This window comes from Oikopleura dioica, chromosome 1, assembly GCF_907165135.1.
Source record: "Oikopleura dioica chromosome 1, OKI2018_I68_1.0, whole genome shotgun sequence".
Taxonomy (NCBI): Eukaryota; Metazoa; Chordata; class Appendicularia; order Copelata; family Oikopleuridae; genus Oikopleura; species Oikopleura dioica.
The window spans coordinates 8,155,563-8,175,967 of NC_137291.1; the positions used below are offsets into that span (position 1 = coordinate 8,155,563).

A 20,405-nucleotide genomic window follows, 5' to 3' on the forward strand; every position below is an offset into this window, starting at 1 on the left:
ACACTCGTTTAAAAAAATGGGGATTCGTTCTATTCAATTATTTATACGAAAAAGACAAAAAATAATCTGTTCTACTGAAGCAAAAACTTACGAAATACCGGTAGTCACAGAATTACCTACATTTATACCTTTTTCTGTGCAGAGTACAGACAATATCATTATTTATTCAAGCGTTCAAAAAACGGTATCTGATGAAAATTGTTCTTCAGATAAAATGTCAGATACCGAGGATGAACCAAGTAGCCAAGAAATAATTGAAGAAGAAGTCGGGGAGGAAATGGAAGTTGTGGACGCGAAGGAGGCGGAAGGAGGCAATGACAAGGGCTCAGATTCCAGCGAAGATTCAGACGAGGACGAAGAGTACGAAGTCGAGAGTATTCTTCAATCGAGGTTCGTGAAGAAGAAAAAACAGTACCTGGTCAAATGGGTCAATTACTCCGACGAATGGAACACGTGGGAACCGATGGAGAACTTGGAAGGAAGTCAGGACTTAGTCGCAGCGTTTGAGAAGAAAGAAGCGGAGAAGCTGAAAAAAGAAGAGAGCGAAAAAGCTGCGGCGCTAGAGCGAAGAAAACAAGCGAAGGCGGAGCGCGAGGCGAAGCGAAGAGAGCGCGAAGCTGAAAAAGAAGCAAAGCGCGCAGAAAGGGCTAAGAAAGAAGCCGAGAAGCCAAAAAAGGAAATTAAAATCAAAACCGAAGGCAAGAAAAAATCACGTGCGATTATTTCCAGCTCTGAGTCTGAAGATCCCAGCGACGACGAAAAGAAATCTTTCGAAAAACCAAAACCAGTAGCAGTGAAAAATGAAAAGAAAAAGGAGTCTGACGCTGAGAGGCGAAAGAAGGAGCGAAAACAAGAAGCGAAAAGAAAAGCGCTCAAAGAAAAGAATGAGTTCCGACGAATGGAGCTTGAAGCTGAACGAAGGAAGAATATGACTAACGGAAGGGATATGATATTTTTATCGATATCATATGAAAAACAAGGGTGAAAAATATACGAAAATATACTAAAATATATAATAGAATCTTGTATTGCATGAAAAATCAGCCACCCACGAACTTTAATGTTCATGAATCTGATTGGCTTATATTTTAAACGCTGGTTTTTGATTGGATAAATTCAAATCAAATCCCGCAAAAGCTTACAAAAATCCTGGTCATGGGAAGGATGACGTAAGAGCACCTACTCCGGAAGTACCTCCGGAGATTCAAAGGTACGGGAAAAAATAGTAAACCAATAAACTATTAGGAATGATATCAGTAGATTGAGTTCTACTGATACAATGTGTATGTGTGTTATTGTCAATTTTATTTTGAAATCCGGATATTTACATTTGTGGTTATAGCGAGCGAACTGAACCTGAGCCTAAGTCGACGGAGGAGGTCACGCTGAGATTTCTTTTCGGATGCGACAAAGAATCTTATGGGTGGCAGGTGTGTTGGATGGTCATGAAAGTGTTTGTTTTGTCTAGGAAAGAGCAGGGCACCATTTTTCATTTCTCAGGCATTTTAGTGGAACAAGGCATGATTTAGTAAATTCGCGCAATAAATATTCGTAAACAGTTCAATTTTTGCAGTAAAATTGATAGAAGAGCAACTTCCATTTACTTAGATCTCTATCGAAGCGGAAATTGGTTTCCTGGGAGACACAACCTGTACGGATCGCGATTCGGGCGATTTTAAATACGTATTTTTAATCCATTGATTGATTAAATTTTATTGCAAAATCAAATGGATTTAAATAAGCTCGAATAGTGGATTTATTGCATATTTTTCGACACTTTTTCTGAATAAATTACCCACTTAGTGCATTGAATTGGCAAGCATCATTTCATTACAGTCAGATTTCGTTTGACCTCGTTATTTAGCTTCCTCGAGTTGCAGACGAGTTCTCGCGTAGCAAGCTTGTCAAAGTTCAAAAGAAAGTCAAATGCAATGTGCTGAATTCAATGACTGTTTCAAATATTCCTCCGTCTGAAAAGGAATGGATTCATTTTTGTCGTGGATTCACTACTGCTTAATATGATATTATACACTATAATATTATATTAAATATATCGCAACAGTGACTCCCAAGCGCGTTAATTATGTATATCCAATGACAGTCAAAGTTTTCACATGGCGAAACACTTGTTGAACTAACTGGAACTTCGACCAATCTTTCAAATACTGTTATAGCGGTGATGCGTGACTTGGTAAATCATCGCAAGAATTTACCTAAGTATCGACAGGTGCGGTAGTATTACAGTAGTGTCGCGTTCATCAGTTTTTTAGGCGGAAAGTAAACATTTGGTTCTCAGTGTTATCATCCGCCATGAATTTTGGGAAAGTGTGTTCGGCAAAGGCAACGTCGAATTCCAAGGTCAGCGCTCGCTCTAACCACAAATCCGGGATTTTTTTTATCAAAACAAAACTTATTTTGATCTCTTAGGTTTTCAAAAGCAATGTTTTTCAAAACTCGCTTGTGGACTGGATCTTCCAGATTCCACGGAACGCTTGGTGCATATTCAGGGAGATGACGCTGGCTTGGCTGTCAGTGTTCGTCGGATTGCTAATAAGCTTATAAATGCATATGGCAATAACTTGGAAAACGCAAACGTAAGATTCAATTTATCGATCAAACTTTACTGTCTTTTCTAGGCTGACATTTACGAACCATACCAGCCTCGTTGCTATACCTCCAACGGCGTCCAGCGGGAGTATATTCTTTCAAAAATTGAAGCTGCTCCAGAAGAGAGTCGTCTTTCAATCCTAAGCACAATCACCAGTGGAAGTTGCGAGGTAGCTCTGGCACACCAGGAAGAAAATGACGACCATCTGGATGACTTGACGTTAGCCCCACATCCTGGCTTTAACTTTATACTAACGGGGAAACCAAGCTGCATCTCAATCATGAAATACTATCTTGTCGAAGACGGAATTATGACGAACCACAGCTTGAGCAAGCGACAGCTTGAAATCGTCAAGGAGGAAAAAGAGAGATTCGATCGACAGAAAGAGGCTGAAAATTTGAGCGTTGACGACGCGTGCTTTTACTCCCTTTCCAATCTCGCGTGCGATAAGACGGTGAATATTTATGGCCTCGTCGGAGACTTCGATTCTGCCGCTATTTCCGAGCATATGGCGCAATTTGGTGCGGTGGAAAAAGTATCTCGAACAGAAGAAGCAGATATTCCTATCATTGTCAAATTTGCCGAGTGGTCTGGCGCATTGGCAGCTTTGAAGAAACGAGACCAAGTCATAAATGGCATGAAAATACTCGTTATTCCCTTTCGCTTCGGCGACGATAAGTGTTCAAGAGTCAGCAGAGCGGTCATTCTTGAAAACTTGCCTCAAATGGACGAGAGTAGTTTGTACACTAAGTTTCGAGAAAATGGCGTTGCGTTGGCTCGCATCTGGCCGGAGAACCCGAAAATTGCTTTCGTCATCTTTTCAACGATGAAAATCGCCAAGAGCACTGAAAACATGAGTCCGATAACCATGCAGCCAATTTTTCATCAAGAAGAAGGGACAAAACGAGTTGACGCTTATTTGTTGACAAATCGAATTTTCAAAGACCAGTTATTTACGCCTGAACAGAGGGTCTCTATTTTCGAAGATTTCGAGCTCATAAGGATAGAGTCTACGAGCGAAGAGAGGGTCAAGTCTATTCCTTGGAAGGAACCGATCAAACTTCACAGTGCAAAGCGGCCACAAGATTCTAGTTCTCTCCCGAAAAGGGCAAAAAAGCCTCGCCCTCCATCAGAATCGAGTAGCCACCTTTCCTCCACCGTTTCCGACGATTATTTCGGCCCTGACAAGAGAGCAACTGTAAAAGCTCCAAAAATTCCCCCTCCATCAAACGACGCTGTCAATCTTCTCGGCGGCATTACTGAAAATATGTCCATAGAAAAAGACCGAAAAGTAATTCAACAGCGGGAAAAAAGGATTGCAACTTACAAATCTAGCCGTGAATGGTTCTATTTCGTCGAAAATGCTGACAATAAGACACAAGCGAGTATGCTGCCGCCGGAGACGACCAAGAAATACGAGCTCAATAAGATCTTCCATCAACGCGCATTTGAATGGAAGGTTAAAATCGACGAATGGGTCGATAATGACAAGAAGAAAAAGATGCGTACGAGGACTCCCGAGCCTGATTTCAATGACTTTGAGGAACCGATGGAAGGACCTTGGGATCCTGCTAGTGAGGCGCTGAATGATTCGATTGAATCGATAGACCCGCCGAGTTCTGGAATCTTGAATACTGACGATCCCCAAGAGCCTCATCAAGAAATGAACCAGTTCGAAATGGTCGACACAATTGAAGACGATCCCTTCGATGCATCTCCGATGAATCCACCCGCGGCTCCAATGTCAACCTCTTCTGGATATCAATCTGGATCAGCGGGTAGCTCTGGAGGATGGAATCTCGGTTCAACCAATTCCAGATCGAGGAGCGTCTCGAAAAAGCCTTCTCCTTCGCCACATGTCGGGCAATTCATTCCCAATCGCCGACAGAGAGGTAAAGCCAAACAGCAAGAGAAGAAAAACGACATGAATCTTACTCCCTCACAACTGAGCAAAATAAATATCGGCAGCAATTTGGCGGCTACACTCAAAGCTCTTGGCCAAAATCGTAATATTTTGGAAAATCTTAGAAATCAGCCGATAGAGGAAGAGGCTCCAGAAACCGATCCGATTGCCAGTCTCTCTGCCAATCCGCCTCAAGAAATTCGAAAAATTCTTAGAAATCTGAAGCTGGGAAAGTCTGATTTGGATCTGCTGCTGAATATACCACTGAAAGTGATGACTGAGCATAATGTGTACGCACTGATTGATAGCAAGCATGGAGATAGAGATCACGTTAACGATAAAGACCCTGGAAAACTGATATCGCTGATAAAGATGTATTTGACGCCGCCTGATGAATCCGAAGATTACAAATCAGAGAGACACTCGTAAGTCTTTTGTCGTGTTTAACTATCTTCAAAATCTTTTTAGCCCAGAAGAGAGGCCCAAAATAAGAGATGAAGATGAAATTTACAAGTGCGTCGAATTCCGCGAAATTCTCCAGAGCAGTTTAAAGCTTCTCGCTCGAGGAAAAGCAATCATGACGGAGATTTACGACATAAACTCCATCGAGCTTGAAGCTGGAGCGGACTTTTAATATTCTGTACCTAATTTTTTCCTCTTTACCTTATTGGACCCTTTTCAATTTCTATCTTATTCCAGTAATTCACTTATTTCCCGCTTCTTTGACTGATAAATCGAGTTATGAATAATTACACCACTAGCGAGCTGATCATTTCAGAGTTAGTTTGTATGCTCAATGCGCTAGCCCACTGCAGACGGTTGTTTCCTATTCACGTTCACAAACTGTCCAGAAGAATATCTTCTACCTATATGAAAAATAGGTGACGATCAAAATAAACTCACGATTTATAAAAAAAAATACTTTTTCAGAATGACCGGACTCGAGCCAGTCCCGGAGAGTATTGACTTTCCAAAAACAGAAGAGGAAATTTTAAAAGTAATTTTCAGCGCAAAAGTCTCTTTTTTATTATGTTTTACAGTATTGGAAAGAAATCGATGCCTTCCAGACGAGTTTGAAGCAATCGAAAGGCAAGCCGCCATATGTATTTTATGATGGCCCTCCATTTGCGACTGGAAAGCCCCACTACGGTCACCTTTTGGCGGGAACTATCAAGGTTTATTGACAGTTTAAATTTCGATCTTAAGAGGAGGTTTTCTTTAGGATACAGTGACACGTTACTGGCATCAAAATGGATACCATGTGGAGCGACGATTTGGCTGGGATACACACGGTCTCCCAGTTGAACACGAAATCGACAAGACTAACAATATTACTGTAAGCTCCCTAGCTAAGAATCGATCAACTGTTAACTAAAATCTATCTGTTAGGGACCTGAAGACGTTGAAAAGATGGGAATCGACAAGTACAACGCCCTGTGCAGATCAATTGTGATGCGTTACAGTGGCGAGTGGAAGGATACTGTCGACAGAATTGGTCGATGGATTGATTTTGAAAATGATTACAAGACTCTGTACCCATGGTTTATGGAAAGTGTTTGGTGGGTGTTCAAGCAGCTTTTCACCAAGGGCCTTGTTTATCACGGACAGAAGGTGATGCCCTTCTCCACTGCTTGTAACACTCCCCTATCCAATTTCGAAGCTGGCCAGGACTACAAGGATGTCAACGATCCAGCTGTCTCCGTCAGCTTTCCTCTTAGAGATCAGCCCGACGTCGCTCTTGTCGCCTGGACAACTACTCCATGGACACTTCCATCTAATTTATCACTCTGTGTCCACCCCGAGATGGACTACGTAAAGGTTCTTCAAAAGAAAGACGAGAAAAAGCTCATCGTCCTGGAAGCTCGTCTCTCCGAGCTCTTCAAAAACGACACTGAATATGAAGTTCTCGAAAAATTCAAAGGAAAAACACTCGAAGGCAAAAGATACGTCCCACTGTTCGACTACTTCGTCGAGGATTTCCCGAATGCTCACAAGGTCTGCTGTGATACTTACGTCACCGCCGACTCTGGTACTGGTGTCGTCCACCAAGCCCCTTACTTTGGTGCTGACGATTTCCGAGTTGGAATCGAAAACAACATCATTACTAAAGACGGTGTCACCGCTTGCCCTGTCAACAACTCCGGTAAATTCACCTCTAAGGTTGCCGATTTCCAGGGACTGCACGTAAAAGACGCCGATAAAGAAATCATCAAAACGTTGAAGGGTAAAGATCGAGTCATCAAACAAGGACAGATCAAGCATAGTTACCCCTTCTGCTGGAGATCTGGCACCCCTCTTATTTATAAAGCCGTGCCTTCGTGGTTCGTCCGCGTTGAGCACGCACGTGACCAACTTCTCAAGTCCAACGATGAAACTTACTGGGTGCCAAGTTATGTGAAGGAGAAAAGATTCGGAAACTGGCTCAAGAATGCCAATGATTGGTGCATTTCTCGAAATCGTTACTGGGGAACCCCCATCCCTCTTTGGGCTTCGGAAGATCTTGAAGAGATCGTTTGCGTCGGCAGCATCAAAGAACTTGCTGAACTATCAGGTGTTACTGTTACGGATCTTCATCGTGAATCCATCGATCATATCACTATTCCTTCTCAAACCGGCCGAGGTGTTCTCAAGCGAATTCCAGAAGTTTTTGATTGCTGGTTCGAGTCTGGCTCCATGCCCTACGCTCAGAAGCACTACCCGTTCGAAAACAAAAAGCTCTTCGAAGACACCTTCCCCGCTCATTTCATCGCTGAAGGAATCGATCAAACCCGAGGATGGTTTTACACGCTCATCGTGCTCTCTACCCACCTTTTCGGCAAACCCCCATTCAAAAACGTCATTGTCAATGGCTTGGTACTCGCTGAAGATGGAAACAAAATGAGTAAATCGAAGCGAAACTTCCCCGATCCAAACTTACTGTTTGACAAGTATGGTGCCGACGCTATCCGACTGTATCTCATCAGTTCCGTAGCTGTTGCCGGTGGCGATTTGCGCTTTAAGGAACAGGAGGTCAAAGAAATGATCCGAGACGTCTTCCTCCCGTGGTACAATGCCTACAGATTCCTCGTCCAAAACATTCTCCGACATCAAATCGATACGAATAGCACTTTTACCTACGACCCAGCACTTGTTGGAACTTCCGACAACATCATGGACAAATGGATTCTTTCCTACTCTCAGAGTTTGATCAAATCCGTCAAAGAGGAGATGGAAACATACCACCTCAACAGAGTCGTTCCTAAGCTCTTGAAATTCGTCGATCAACTCACCAACTGGTACGTCAGACTCAACCGACGACGACTCAAGGGTGAAACTGGCGCTGAAGATTGTGTCCACGCTCTGACCACGCTCTATACTGTCATCGATTGGATGAACAGGCTCATGGCTCCAGCAACTCCATTCTTGACCGAGCATCTTTACCAGAATCTCCGACGACTTCAACCTGCCAACAACCAAGACGGTTCGATCCACTTCCAGATGATGCCAGAAGTCAACGAGTCTCTCATCCAAATCGACATTGAACGAGCAGTTTCCAACATGACAACCGTTGTTCAAATCGGTCGAGCTCTCCGAGATCGAAAGACTCTCCCAGAAAAGTACCCGCTTCCAGAAATCGTCGTCATTCGACCAGAACAAATTCAGCTTGACGAGCTCAAGATCCTCGAAACTTACATAATGGAGCAGCTGAACGTCCGCAAGGTCACATTCTCCGCTGATCGAAGCGCCTACGGTGTTGAGCTAAAGGCTGAGCCGGAAATCCCAATCCTTGGAAAACGACTTGGAAAGCAAGCTAAAGCTCTGTTCGCTGAGATCCGAAAGATGGATACTAATGCGATCGAGAAGCTCCGAGCTGACGGAAAGATGATTGTTGGTGGCCATGAAATCACCAAGGATGAAATCAGAATTCAATTTAACGCAAAATCAGAGGTGAAAATTCTCCATTTTTCATTCTTTACTCATAATAATTTCTAAAAGGGAACTGTCAAATACGAAGCTGATTCGGAAGGGTCTCTACTAGTCCTTCTCAATATCTCCCTCAGCCAAGATATGATCGACGAAGGAGTCTCGCGAGAAGTCGTTAACAGAGTACAAAAGTTGAAGAAGAAGGCCAAACTTGTCGTAACTGATGAAGTTACAGTTTTCTACCAGGTATGGAACGACCTTATCGGCAACGGATAAAAAGTATTGTTCAGACGCCCAAAGGTTACTTGGATGACGTCATCACTTCGCACTTTGAGAAGATCCAGTCGGCCATTCGAGCCACTTTTGTAAAGAATGACTGCCCTGGATATGCAGATATTGCTGCTACATCGAAAGAAGAGATGAAGGTAATCAATCAAAATCCCATCATCTTGTAAAAATCGTTCATCGTAGGGCGAATTCTTCAAAACCAAGACAGTCCTCAATCTCCAAGTCGCTCATGGAACCATTGACCCCAGCGCACCAGTACCCCTTTGCGTCAAAAATTCCGCGAGTGCCGGAGTAACGACCCTTTTGGAGAACCCCAAGGGACGGCCAGCGAAGAAGGTTGTAGTGAAATCTGCCGGCGATTCTAGCGCGCAGAGCGATTTTGTCAATTTGGAATTTGTTGGAAACGATAGATATGGAGTGGTCCAGGATCCGAAGGCTGCTGTTGTGTTGAATAATCCTGGATACGAGGTGAGTTCTCGTTGATTACTGTTAGTGATAAGTTTCTAGGTGAAATCGGTAGAACAAGTCGAATCCCTTGCCGCGGATCTCTTCGGCTGGGGTGGCGATTCTGCCGCGTTGAAGCTTTTTTTCGACAAGAACTGCACAAAACCAGTCAAGGACTTTAACGACCTCAAGAATGCGACAGTGTTTGTTAAGAATTTGGCGAAGCCGATCGCCTAAATTATGTGGTGTTGCTTGTGCTAGGAAAATTACTTTCTGTCTTCAGAAGCTCAAACTTCTTACTGTAGGAAAATTTAAAGAATAAAAAAGGGAAAATATATTACCGTGATCCATGACGGAGATAAAATTCGAATACAGATGTTTTCATGGATTAATGAAAACATCTATCGTTGATAAAAAATCGAGCAGGATGAAATCACGGAAGATAACCAAATCAAAGCAACTTGCGTAAAACTATCATAAGGCAACTCAACTTTGATACTTATCTTTGCAAAATCAGCATTAGCAATTGTTTTCAATGAGAGAAGATAATCCGAGAAAGAAAAAAGAAATCGATAATAGAAACAAGAAAATCAAGGAAAAAGAATATGAGATTAGTTCCTTTCTTTCGTAAAATCTCTTCTGAATACGAATGATTCCTCGCTGATTTCGAATTTTATTAAAAAAAAAGTGGCGATCGTTTCAAGCCGAGTTGCTCGCTTTTCGCGAGGAAGAAAAAAGCGAAATTGGTGAGTCATCTCTCGGGTCTCGGGGCGGATCTTTTGTGGCGATGTAGCGCGGCCAATCCGCACCCAAAAACCCATTCACCCCGTTCACTCCGCGCTTTTTTTGCACATTTTCTGCTCTTCGCACTATTCTAGGGCGAAGGAATGAGAGACAAAGAAAAGAAAAAATAGAAGCCGTCAATTCCAAAAAGAATGAGAAAACAAGTGAAATAACGAGGAAATAAATAGAGAAATGACCAGGAGAAGCCGAAGACAGAGGGAAGTCGGACTAAAGTCTGAAATCAAAACTGCCTATGCTCCTGTAAGTATCGATTTTTGACATTTTGACTTGATAATTTCCCTCGGAAACCTATTTTTGATGTGAAAGAAATCATATTTTTATTATTTTTTATTCAAAAATTGATGACATACATTTTTTAATCTAAAATTGAGCAATTTTTCCTAGTAACCAATTTTTAAATTCATGTTATTGAACATAAAATTGAAGAAAACATGTTTCTTTTTATGAAAAGTTGGATAAAATCGATCGAGTTATTTGAGGAATCGATTTTCCCCGTCAAAATTCAATTTGGAATGATGATTTCATGAAGCTTTCAATTTGATTCAACTTTCGCTTTCAATAAATTTTTATTAAATTTAAATTTTAAATTTACGGCTTTCTATTTTTGACAGTTTTCGTTTTTCCTGGTCTTTATTTTGCATCAAAACAAACTGTTAATTTTCTTGTGTTCTATTTTCCATATTTTTAGCCCCGCATTTCTCATGCTCCCGAAGTCGCCCACAATTTGTCCGTTCGCTGTTTTAAATATGATCCTTCAATTCCCAATCCCATTGTTCTGACTAAACCTCTCAAGGTAATTCTTGCGCTCTTACTCGACCATGACTGAATTTTTCTTCCTTTGCAGCCGCGGGCAGTTTCAAGCTCGGAGGACGAAGATGAGCTGGAGGCGGTTTATCCCGGTCCGATTTGTATTTCGTGCTCTGGCGTCGACAACGACCCCTTGATTTGGTGTTCTGGTTGTGCCGAGCCCTATCATTACGAGTGTGCTAAAGGTTATCCTAAAGAAAAGTACGGCCAGACCTACCGCTGGCTCTGTCTCGATTGTCGACAGAGCTGCGTTTCGTGTTCCTATCCTGTTTTGACGATATCGACCTTCAACTGCAAGACCTGCTGGAAGATTATCCACAGGCGTTGTATAGACCCCCAAGTATGATTTCTCGAAATCAACAAAACCAAACGAGAAAATTTCAGCTGCGGAGCGAGTTCCGTCAAAACGGCTGGACCTGCTCCGAATGCCTCAGACCTAATCATGAAGAGCCGCCACGAAGTACCTGCGAGCTCTGTCTATCCGACCCGCTACCCAACTGCCAACCTAGTTACCAATGCGACCGCTGCCGAACCTCCGTTAAATCCTGTTGTTTGGACCTCTCCGACGATATTCTTCATTTTTATGGTAATGCATCTCAATAAGCAGCCTCTATTATCCCATTTTTAGATAATTTTGCACAACGTCAGACCTTTCTTTGTGAAAACTGCGATGCGAGCATTTCGTGGAAGAATCATCTTCTCTGCGCTTGGCGAAGAAGTCTTCTTCAAATCCTCAGTCCTCTTTCGCAACTGGCCAAAAGTGGCCACTCCGAAATCTCCGAAATCCAGAGAAATATCGACAAGGTACCAAAAAGAAATCATCTTTGATTCTAAAACGCTCTTTCTAGTTCGATTCAATAGAAGATTTTGCCAAAAAGATCAAGGAACTTCGTAGATTAGAGAAATTTCGCTCAGACGAGATCCAACGCAAATTTGAGCACTCAAAGAATGTGCTAGAGGAAATCTTTCCAAAATATGACGCTCAAGTCGCTGCGCTGCCTGAAACTGAGTTTCCTCCTGAATTTACCTTTCACCTGAGAAAAGCGCCTGAAATACCTCAGTATCAAACTTCACTCTATCGTTCACCAGGTCCGGGGATAAAAAGATTCTCAATTTTAAATCTAAGTTAAAAAGGACTTGATCTTTAAATCCCGATAAAAGCATGTTGTCTTTGTACGGCAAAACCATCTTACGCTCGGTTAATCTACCTTGGCCAGGATGAGTGGGCCCATGCAGCCTGTGTTCTTTGGGCAGGAAGGCTAGCGAATACAAAGGGAAATTACTCCCCTATGATTCGAGGATATTCACATGGAATTGGCCCAAGTGCATCAAGAGAAGAAGATTCCTGCCGCCACTGTGGTTACAGTATACGCACAGCAATATCCGTCAAATGCTGTAAAGAGGGCTGTAACTTGGTTATGCATTTCTTCTGCGCAAGATTAACTGGCTGGTTGGTGATGGACAAGATGTCGTCTCTTTGTGGCCGCCATAAACCCCGCTGCGAATCGAAGAAAAACATGGTATTGGAAGCTTCTCTTGCGAGGAAGCAGTCGACAGAACAGGGAGCTGAGACTCCAAATTTATTAGCCGACTTGATAAGACAGGAAATGCCATCGCAAGACCAGAACGTCCCACCCTCTGACGTCAAGCCGGTCACACAACAAACTGACGCGGGTAAAACAGTAGTTACTCCAGGCATAACTCCCGCACCGAAGACCGGAAAGCCGTCGTCGTTCGACCGACAGACCTCTCCAGTAAAAGTTGCCCCTATCCTTTCTAACGGAAACCTCAAACCTAAATCCCCATCATCTGGCGGAAAACCGCAAGCCTTTCAGCAAATGATGACTTCGCCGCCACCGCTGATTGTGGGCAAGAAAGCACCATTAGCTCAGTCTGCAGAAAACTCAACGCTCAAGGAACTACTCAGAGCATCCCCAAGCAAATCTACTCCTGTCCCAGCATCTCCACTCCAGTTGTACACTAGCCCAAAGCCAATGCAGAAATTAATTAGCCCACCAAAGAATCAGCCTACACAGAGGCTGCAGATCATCCCGCTCGAGTCACAAGTGAATTCGAAAGCGATGGCCTCGAATATCATGACAAAGAAGCCAGAACTTCAGCAGTTTGGACAAGACAAACTCTCACAACTGATTGAAACTCTCTTCAACGAAGGACCTAGTAGCACACCAACTTCAGTAAATCATTTTTCAACAAACCTAAAAGAAAGTTCCGCTTCAACCTCTTCCAACTTATTGCCCAGCTCAAGTACCAGCTCTATTACGACTCAACCTCAAAATCCGCCTAACCTTACGCCCAAGCCAATGCCAATGCTCAACAAATCTCCTATCCAAGGCGTTCCAATTCAGAATAGCGAGAAAGTTATGCCACAACTTCAACGGAATGCACCTCCACCGCCACTGCAACAAATCCCAGGGACACAGATTGCTTCGAAAGTTCAGCCCTCTATTCAGCCCGAGACTCAAGTTCCTCAAACAGATGGACTGATTGATATTGATCAAATGTCGCCCGGCATGATTTCGGAAAATAATGAGGAAGACTCCGATTTCGATATTTCCGATAATGAATCTGCAAATGCTAAAGTTCCGGAAGCATCAGATGAAATTAAGCCTCGCCCAAAAAAGCCAAGAGCAGCGTATGGAAGTCTGAAGAAAAAGAAAATCACACTTGAAGAAGTTTTTACTGATGTCGAGAACATGCTATTACGAAAAGGACGTGCTCGGCCAGATCACAACGATCAAGCGCATCATCACAAATCAAAATGGGCGCATGGAATTCGACCTGAAGATGCATACATCGCTTTAGGTGGCCTTTCGGTTAAAAATCTCGGAAAGATCCATCCTGAATGTACTCAGCGCTACAAAGAAGCTCTCTGTCCAGAAGGATATGAAGCCATCCGATGGTTTTGGTCTTCGAAAAATCCTGGCAATCTGACTAAATACATTTTGAATGTATCAATCCAATACGACCCGCTTCCGGAAGCAGTTTATGTGAATGAAACTATCGTGCATGAACCCGACTTGATCATTCCTCCAGAGGAAGATATTTCAGAAGCATCTACTCCTATCACTTGCGAAGCGATCAACTACACTTTCGACGAATGGCCTGAATGGGAAGAAGTTGATATGGAAGAGATCGCACCACCGCCGAAATATTTTCAGAGAAAACGGAGCGCCGATGAAGGATCTGCGCAGATGGTCCCCGAAAAACGGGGGCGAAGAGGGCGACAGAAAATAGTCAAAAAAGAGGTGTTAGAAACGGACGATGAAGACACAGAGGACATGCTGAATAGAAGAAGTGTCCGTGTTTGGGCAAATAAAATTAAGAAAGAATTCGTCGAAGAGGTCGTAATTCCTGAGGAGCTTGATGGCTTCAAGGTACCAACTGATGATGAGGATGATTTGGAGGAAGTCGAAACAACAGATCCAATGGACACAAGCTTCGAGTTAGTTCCGAAAAAGCAAGCAGCGCAGCCTTCAAAACCACTCCGAGTTCAATCAAAAAGAATGTCCAAGTTTAAGAATGCACCAAAGCGAACCACACGCGGTCGAGGCAGGCGTGGCAAGAAAAATGAAGATTTTTCTGACGAAGAGAATGAGCGTGACGACGAGGAATTGCACGAAGTTGAACTTATAATTGATGACTTTGAAGGAAGATCTCCAGACTCAGATCGGCCAAATAACGTTGAGATGATGTCTCTTTCTGATGTGAGAACACATTTGAGATCCGATGATGAAGATGAGGATGATATTATCAGAAGAAGATCAAGAAGGATGAAATTGACTAGTCTCGACTCTGATTCGGAAAGTGACGAGAAAACTTCGCCAAAGTCAGAGCCACTTGTCGAAAACACTCAAGAATTGAGTCCACTGGAATCTCTTGAGACGATTACATTGGACACGGAATCGAGAGAAGTAATTACAATTGTTGATTCTCCTGAGGAGCTAAAAATCGAGCAACCAGAAGTGACTGAAGCCGAGACTGTCCAAGAAGGACCTCAGTATGAGGCTGGTGTTTTGAAGACTGTCATGGAAAATGTCGATCCCGAGACACTTCTTCAAGAACGAAACGATTCTCCTTCTCCTGAAGAACCTCAGATGGTCTCTGACGAGTCACCTCAGCCATCGAGTGAAGTGGGGGTTCAGACGCCACCTGGAGCAGTTGGAAAAGAAGAAGAAGAAGAGCCGGATACAGTAGAGACGAGAGATAATGAGCCTACATCAGCCGAGATACTTGGTGAAACGGGAACTAGCATTGCAGAACTCGATCAAGAGCAACCCAAAAGCCCTTCCGTCGATTTTGATACCAGAGAAGATCTAAAGACCCCAAATGATGACCCCTCAGAAACTTCCGTGGATAAAGATGAAGTCGCCGCTGAAGATCAGAAAGAAGAACCAGAGGCAATTGAACAGTCCGATCCAAGTGTTGATGACGATCAGATTGAAGAAGAGATAGGTAAAAATTGTAGTTCATCCGGTGGCAAGTCTGAATCAGACAATTGTGAAAAGAATCCCCAAATGGGTAACTTGACAATTGTCCTCACTCGTGTTGATGTTCCCGTAGAATCGAGTAGAATCATTTCTGGTGATATTTTGTATGCGTTGCAGGTGTTAAAATTTATTTAGAATCGTCGGAGACCTCATCTGAAAAAGAAGCTTCTCGGAGAGACTCGGCGAGTCCAGACGCTGAAGACAACTGGTCTCCTAGCTCGGAGCCCGAAAATGACATGGAAGATATGTTTCGTATTGAAGAACACCATGAAATGGACGACGAGGAGTCGGAGAAGTCATCGGAACTACTGGCGAAGGAGCTGACACAGAGCTTTGTACGAAGGTCTGGGAGAGCTGTTAAGAGCCTTTCTTGCGCTGTTAAGGATTGCGAAAAAACTGACAAAGACATCGAGAAGATCTTGCTGCATATGAAAGTCAACCATCCATATCATTACGCAGCTTTAATCACTGTGAAGCACTCAAAGGTTTGAACATGATTCTTAAACTTTTTTTGAGGTTCTCTCTCTAGGTTCACAAATCATGCGATACTTGTGGATTCATTTTTATGTGCAAAGCAACATTCGATTCACATCTTGAATTGTCCCTTTGCAAAAGAAATCTGGCATATCTCAAACGATATAACGAACCTGAAAAGTTTGATGAGCTTGAGCTTGAAGTTATTGAAAATGAGTACCAGTGGAGCTACCCCAAGAGGAAGGTATCGAAGCGAAGAACGCCGACGAAGCCAAAGTATTGTCCAGTTCGAGAATAAAAACTAACACTTTTTAAGAAAACCGGTATCGCCTCCGAAACAGACTCGCCGATGCCAGAAAAAAGCTGAGAATCTCAAAACACGTTCCGGCAGGCGAGTTAAAGTCCCTCAACTAGACGGAAATGCAGACTCGTCCGATGAATCATCGAGCAGATCTGGTATGGAAGTTGATCTTCCACAAACAGATGGGTTAAATGACGCGCCAAGACAGCCGCAAGTTCCGCCGATGTATCACCAACAGATGGCGCAAAATCAACATCAGCCCAACGGTAACACTCATAGCAGACCAACGGTCATTCCGATTCTCATGCCACCAGGCAATTGGTAAAATTCACATCTGATTCATTTTGGTGATCATTATTATAAATTTCCATCTTTGATTTTATCCTTCATCATTTTCTTACATTTTCATCGGTGATTTATCAATTCTAAAACAGCACCAGGACAGTCCTTGGAACAAACTCTAGCTTCACCAGTGTTTCGAATGCAACCGGTAATGCAGCAAACGAATTACATCCACGTTGCTCAAGGAGGAACTGTTATTCTTCCTGGCGGCGCAAATCAGCAAAATCAAGTCACTCACCAACAGGACAATCAAGCTTCATCTACTCAACAGAGTAACGTTCAGCGTATAGGTTCTTCCCAAAGCGGACATTCTGCTCCTCCCGGATACTATCAGGTAAAACACCTTTTTAAGCTCAATTTCTTACTTTGCTATCTAAGGTCGTCAATCCGCAAGGTGAAGTGATAGGCCAAAAGCCGATGATGCAACAACGCCAACAACCACAAGTCCAGTATCATCAAGCCCATCAGCGACAGCCGCAACAGCAGCATGGTCAGAATTTTCAGCCTGTCACCTCACAAATTGCATCTCACTTTCCAATATTTTTAACTCCTGGGAACTCTCAGGGGCAGCCTATGAATGTTCAACGTGTCGTAACACCGAGTCCTATGCCTCAACGAATGGGATCGTCAACACCACATGGGTATCCTCAAGCTCCTACGCCAACACAACGCCTGACAGCCACTCCTTTTGACAATCGCGAGCATATGCTGAGTACTCCACTCGGTACCCTTGGAGCTCCAACGCCAACTCCTTCGTACGGAATAGATCAGCGAATGCTCGAGCAGCAGCGACTTCAGGAGCACCGACAAAGACAGCAGCGGGCACTAGAAGAGCAGCGGCATCGTGAAATGCAAGCTCGTGTTGAAGAGCAGCATAGAAGAGAGGAAGAAGAGCGAAAACGACAAGAAATGCTTCGGAAGCAGAGGGAAGAAGAAGAAAGGAGAAGACTAGAAGAGGAAAAGCGAAAGCGCGAAGAGCAAAAAAGACAAGAACTTCTTCGAAAACAACAAGAAGAAAGACGCCTCGCCGAAGAACAGCATCGAAAACGAATTGAGCATGAGCGTATGATGCAACAACAGCAAGAACATCAACGACTCCTCATGCAGCAGCAACAATCGCAGCAGTTCCGCGGACATCAACAACATCAAGGTCTTTTGCATCGTCAAATGTCTCCTGGACTTCACTCACCACCTCAGCAACCGTTTCACAGTCAGAATCGTTCGCCTGGTTCTGCTCATAATCTCCAATCTCCACCTCAAAACTTTCAGTCCCCTCCACAATACCAAAATCAGCCGATATCAACCCCTCAACAGCGACAGCAGAGTACTCAACAGCAGCCGCCACAGGCGCAACAGTTTGTTCAAGCACCTAACCAGCAATTCTTCCACAATGGACAACGCTTTATTCGAATACAAACGCACCCACAGCAAGCTCCAACGCCAACTTATATCAATTCCAACCAGCGATTCGTGATTGCAAATCAACCTGTTCAGCAACAAAAACCGCAACAAACGATGATGAGTAATTTCCAGCAACGGCCAGTCGCAAGTTCACCCGTCAATCAAAACTCGCAGATTGCAAGTTTTGCCAATCAACAAGTACTTCAGCAGCCAAAGCCACCTCAGTACCAAGATGTTCAAAGGCCGTCAAGTTCTACACAAGCGCCTCCTCAGAGATACTTCAACGTTGGTCGAAGTCCTAAAATCGACGAGTACAGATTGCAACAAATCAAGAACGACTTGAAGTCGCCTATAAATGCACCCAAAAACATTGTGGTGAAGGCGGAGCCCCCGCCAACCTATCAAGAGCGACCTCAGCAGCAAGCTCCTCGGCATCAAACAAATGTTTACGTAAAAGGCGAGCCAAGGGATGAAAGTTACCACAAGAAAGTTATCAAAGAGGCGATTAAAACTCAAAGTGAGTTGAACAAACGTCAGTCAAAATCTCCTGTTCGAAGTCAACAACCAGGTCCGCAGGCTGCGGTATTTGGAAATCAGCAATACAGGATCGCACCAGGCGCTGGTCCATTGCCAGGATTGAGCACTCAACAGCACAGGCCGAACATATTGCAACAGCCGCGTGGACAGCCGATGCGTGCTCAGCAGCAACATGTTTTCAGCGCTTATAATCCAGAAAATGGAACATTCACAATCCAGCCACAGATGACCTTGGCGCCTCGGCCTGCTCAAATCGTACCAGCTAATCAATCTCAGCGAGTTCCCCCTCAGTCTGATTCGTCCACATCAGCGAGAAAACCGTGGGATCTAGATCTACAACCACCTAGAAGACAATCTGGAATAGAAGTGGTCGGTAGAAGTCCGGTTCGTCAACAGCAGAGTCGCCCGCAGCAATTTCAAAGATACCAAGTTGGAACTATTTTGCCAAATAATCAAGGGCTCAAACCAGGACTAAATCTCATCAACGGTCAACTGATTGAAGTCCGTAACGGGCCAATGCCAATTACAGGAAGACAACTGTGCATGGATCCCTCATCATTCAGCATCATTAAGGAAGAGCCAAAGCCGATTCCTTTCAAGCAAGAACCTAAGCAGCCGAAAGCGCCGAAGCAGAAGCCGCTTATATGGGATCCCATCGTGCTCGAAGAGTCGCTTGTTCAAGGTTCTGTTGAAGATGGCCATGATGATGACTTTGACGGGTCTATTTTGCTAGACAGACTCATGGTAGAAGAAAAGGCTAATGAGCTGAAAATTGTGGAGCGCCCAGAAACCCCTGATGCAGTTGATGAAGTAGAAGAATACAATCTGATGTTCTCTATTGTTTCAGAAGATGGTGTTCGAAAGTCCGGAAAAGATCTTGAAAGTTTATGGAATGAAATTATCGACGAGTTGCCAACATCAGGCCGTCTTCCAGGATCTGCTCCGAAAGCGACACGCCCAGATGTGTTTGCTGCATTTGGTTTTTCAAAAGATATGGTCCGATACCTTCTCGAACAGCTTCCTCTAGCTGATAGTATCCCTGGAGCTTACAAAGCTGTCCATTTCCCTCGTGACGAGAAGAGCATTTCTGTGACGAGAAATTCGAAGGGTTGCTGGAGGGCACAAGGCTGGTCTGGAAAGCGAAATCCTTCAGATATGTTCTCGTTCCTGAACTCCAAGCATCGTTCTGGGCTAACCCATGATCCGAATTTCCGGCCAACGTTGGAGACCGACTTGCCATTGACGATGAGATTCAGGAAGATGGTGGAAACTAGTAGAAACTCCCTTCAAGGTACAAAATCACTATCAACTTTGACAATTATTCTGTTAAGTCCTGCCATCGGCTATTCACGGACGAGGATTGTTCGCACGTCGACCTTACGAGCCCGGAGAGTTGGTAATTGAATACTCTGGTACTGTCATCCGCGGAGAACTTTGCGACATGCGCGAAAAATACTACGACGACAGAGGCATCGGAACATACATGTGAGTACTTTTTGCTAAAATCCGATTGATTTTCTTTTCAAGGTTCCGAGTCGATGACGATTTTGTTGTCGACGCAACGATGGAAGGTGGCAGAGCGCGTTTTATCAACCACTCGTGTGGTCCCAACTGTTTGAGTAAGATCATCACTGTCGATTCGCGAAAGCACATCTGTATCATCGCCGGCCGATTTATCGACTTCGGCGAAGAACTGACCTACGACTACAAATTCGATCGCGATCTCGGATCTGAGCGTATTCAGTGCGGATGCCAAGCACCAAACTGCAGACGATTTATGAACTAAAGAATGAATTTTATAATAAGAAACTCAACTGCTTGTAACTGCACATATTGTATTCTAAAACTGTATAATCTGTAACTTCGCACTGCACTTCCAACTTCCGAAAACGATCTTTCTTACACTAATATAAAACAGACCTACTGCTTAAACTCAATACATGTCATTTCGGAAATGCATCTTATACTGACGATATTTCCAAAATAAACTAACTAATTATTCATGACGCTTATTCATGATGCTTAGTTCACCTCGCCTAAAAACTAGGTGATTTTTAACCCTGGTTTTGACGTCAACAAAAAAAT

General features: G+C 43.7%; 3 protein-coding genes across 5 annotated transcripts; all 3 read left to right on the forward strand.

The window, feature by feature from the left end:
• The first annotated feature begins 16 nt into the window (after positions 1–16).
• On the forward strand, positions 17–5,263 carry LOC145710862 (uncharacterized). Its single transcript, XM_081788572.1, has 9 exons — positions 17–937; positions 1,137–1,210; positions 1,343–1,430; positions 1,865–1,976; positions 2,100–2,227; positions 2,271–2,358; positions 2,428–2,594; positions 2,637–4,936; positions 4,980–5,263. The coding sequence occupies exons 1-9, from the start codon at positions 17–19 to the stop codon at positions 5,143–5,145; spliced, it is 4,044 nt and encodes a 1,347-aa protein (XP_081644698.1). The 3' UTR covers positions 5,146–5,263.
• LOC145710872 (isoleucine--tRNA ligase, cytoplasmic-like) lies at positions 5,167–9,479 on the forward strand. The gene is made up of 9 exons (XM_081788582.1): positions 5,167–5,392; positions 5,442–5,508; positions 5,552–5,686; positions 5,734–5,847; positions 5,901–8,438; positions 8,487–8,660; positions 8,705–8,839; positions 8,886–9,170; positions 9,210–9,479. Exons 1-9 carry the CDS (start codon positions 5,253–5,255, stop codon positions 9,381–9,383), a joined length of 3,762 nt encoding a protein of 1,253 aa, XP_081644708.1. The 5' UTR covers positions 5,167–5,252; the 3' UTR covers positions 9,384–9,479.
• Positions 9,480–9,952: 473 nt separating this feature from the next.
• On the forward strand, positions 9,953–20,353 carry LOC145695347 (uncharacterized). 3 transcript variants are annotated; one of them, XM_081772346.1, is made up of 14 exons: positions 9,953–10,190; positions 10,639–10,743; positions 10,795–11,097; positions 11,142–11,343; positions 11,386–11,561; positions 11,606–11,846; positions 11,919–15,359; positions 15,401–15,750; positions 15,795–16,015; positions 16,056–16,354; positions 16,475–16,716; positions 16,761–19,611; positions 19,652–19,805; positions 19,848–20,353. In XM_081772346.1, exons 1-14 carry the CDS (start codon positions 10,122–10,124, stop codon positions 20,104–20,106), a joined length of 8,913 nt encoding a protein of 2,970 aa, XP_081628472.1. In that variant the 5' UTR covers positions 9,953–10,121; the 3' UTR covers positions 20,107–20,353. The 3 variants fall into 3 exon arrangements, with proteins under 3 accessions (XP_081628472.1, XP_081628473.1, XP_081628474.1); XM_081772347.1 differs by having other exon boundaries at positions 16,056–16,306; positions 16,505–16,716; positions 19,848–20,352; XM_081772348.1 differs by having other exon boundaries at positions 11,919–15,230; positions 19,848–20,352.
• Positions 20,354–20,405: the final 52 nt, after the last annotated feature.

What these genes read in the sequence shown, in the direction of transcription:
- LOC145710862 (XM_081788572.1), top strand. Translation starts at nt 17, where the DNA reads ATGGGGATTCGTTCTATTCAATTATTTATACGAAAAAGACAAAAAATA. An exon ending in AGGCAACGTCGAATTCCAAG is followed by an intron (nt 2,359 to 2,427) that starts GTCAGCGCTCGC and finishes TTGATCTCTTAG; the next exon opens with GTTTTCAAAAGCAATGTTTT. An exon ending in TACAAATCAGAGAGACACTC is followed by an intron (nt 4,937 to 4,979) that starts GTAAGTCTTTTG and finishes AAATCTTTTTAG; the next exon opens with CCCAGAAGAGAGGCCCAAAA.
- LOC145695347 (XM_081772346.1), top strand. Translation starts at nt 10,122, where the DNA reads ATGACCAGGAGAAGCCGAAGACAGAGGGAAGTCGGACTAAAGTCTGAA. An exon ending in TCAAAACTGCCTATGCTCCT is followed by an intron (nt 10,191 to 10,638) that starts GTAAGTATCGAT and finishes CCATATTTTTAG; the next exon opens with CCCCGCATTTCTCATGCTCC. An exon ending in TCACTGTGAAGCACTCAAAG is followed by an intron (nt 15,751 to 15,794) that starts GTTTGAACATGA and finishes TTCTCTCTCTAG; the next exon opens with GTTCACAAATCATGCGATAC.
- LOC145710872 (XM_081788582.1), top strand. Translation starts at nt 5,253, where the DNA reads ATGAATAATTACACCACTAGCGAGCTGATCATTTCAGAGTTAGTTTGT. An exon ending in TTTTGGCGGGAACTATCAAG is followed by an intron (nt 5,687 to 5,733) that starts GTTTATTGACAG and finishes GGTTTTCTTTAG; the next exon opens with GATACAGTGACACGTTACTG. An exon ending in TGAATAATCCTGGATACGAG is followed by an intron (nt 9,171 to 9,209) that starts GTGAGTTCTCGT and finishes ATAAGTTTCTAG; the next exon opens with GTGAAATCGGTAGAACAAGT.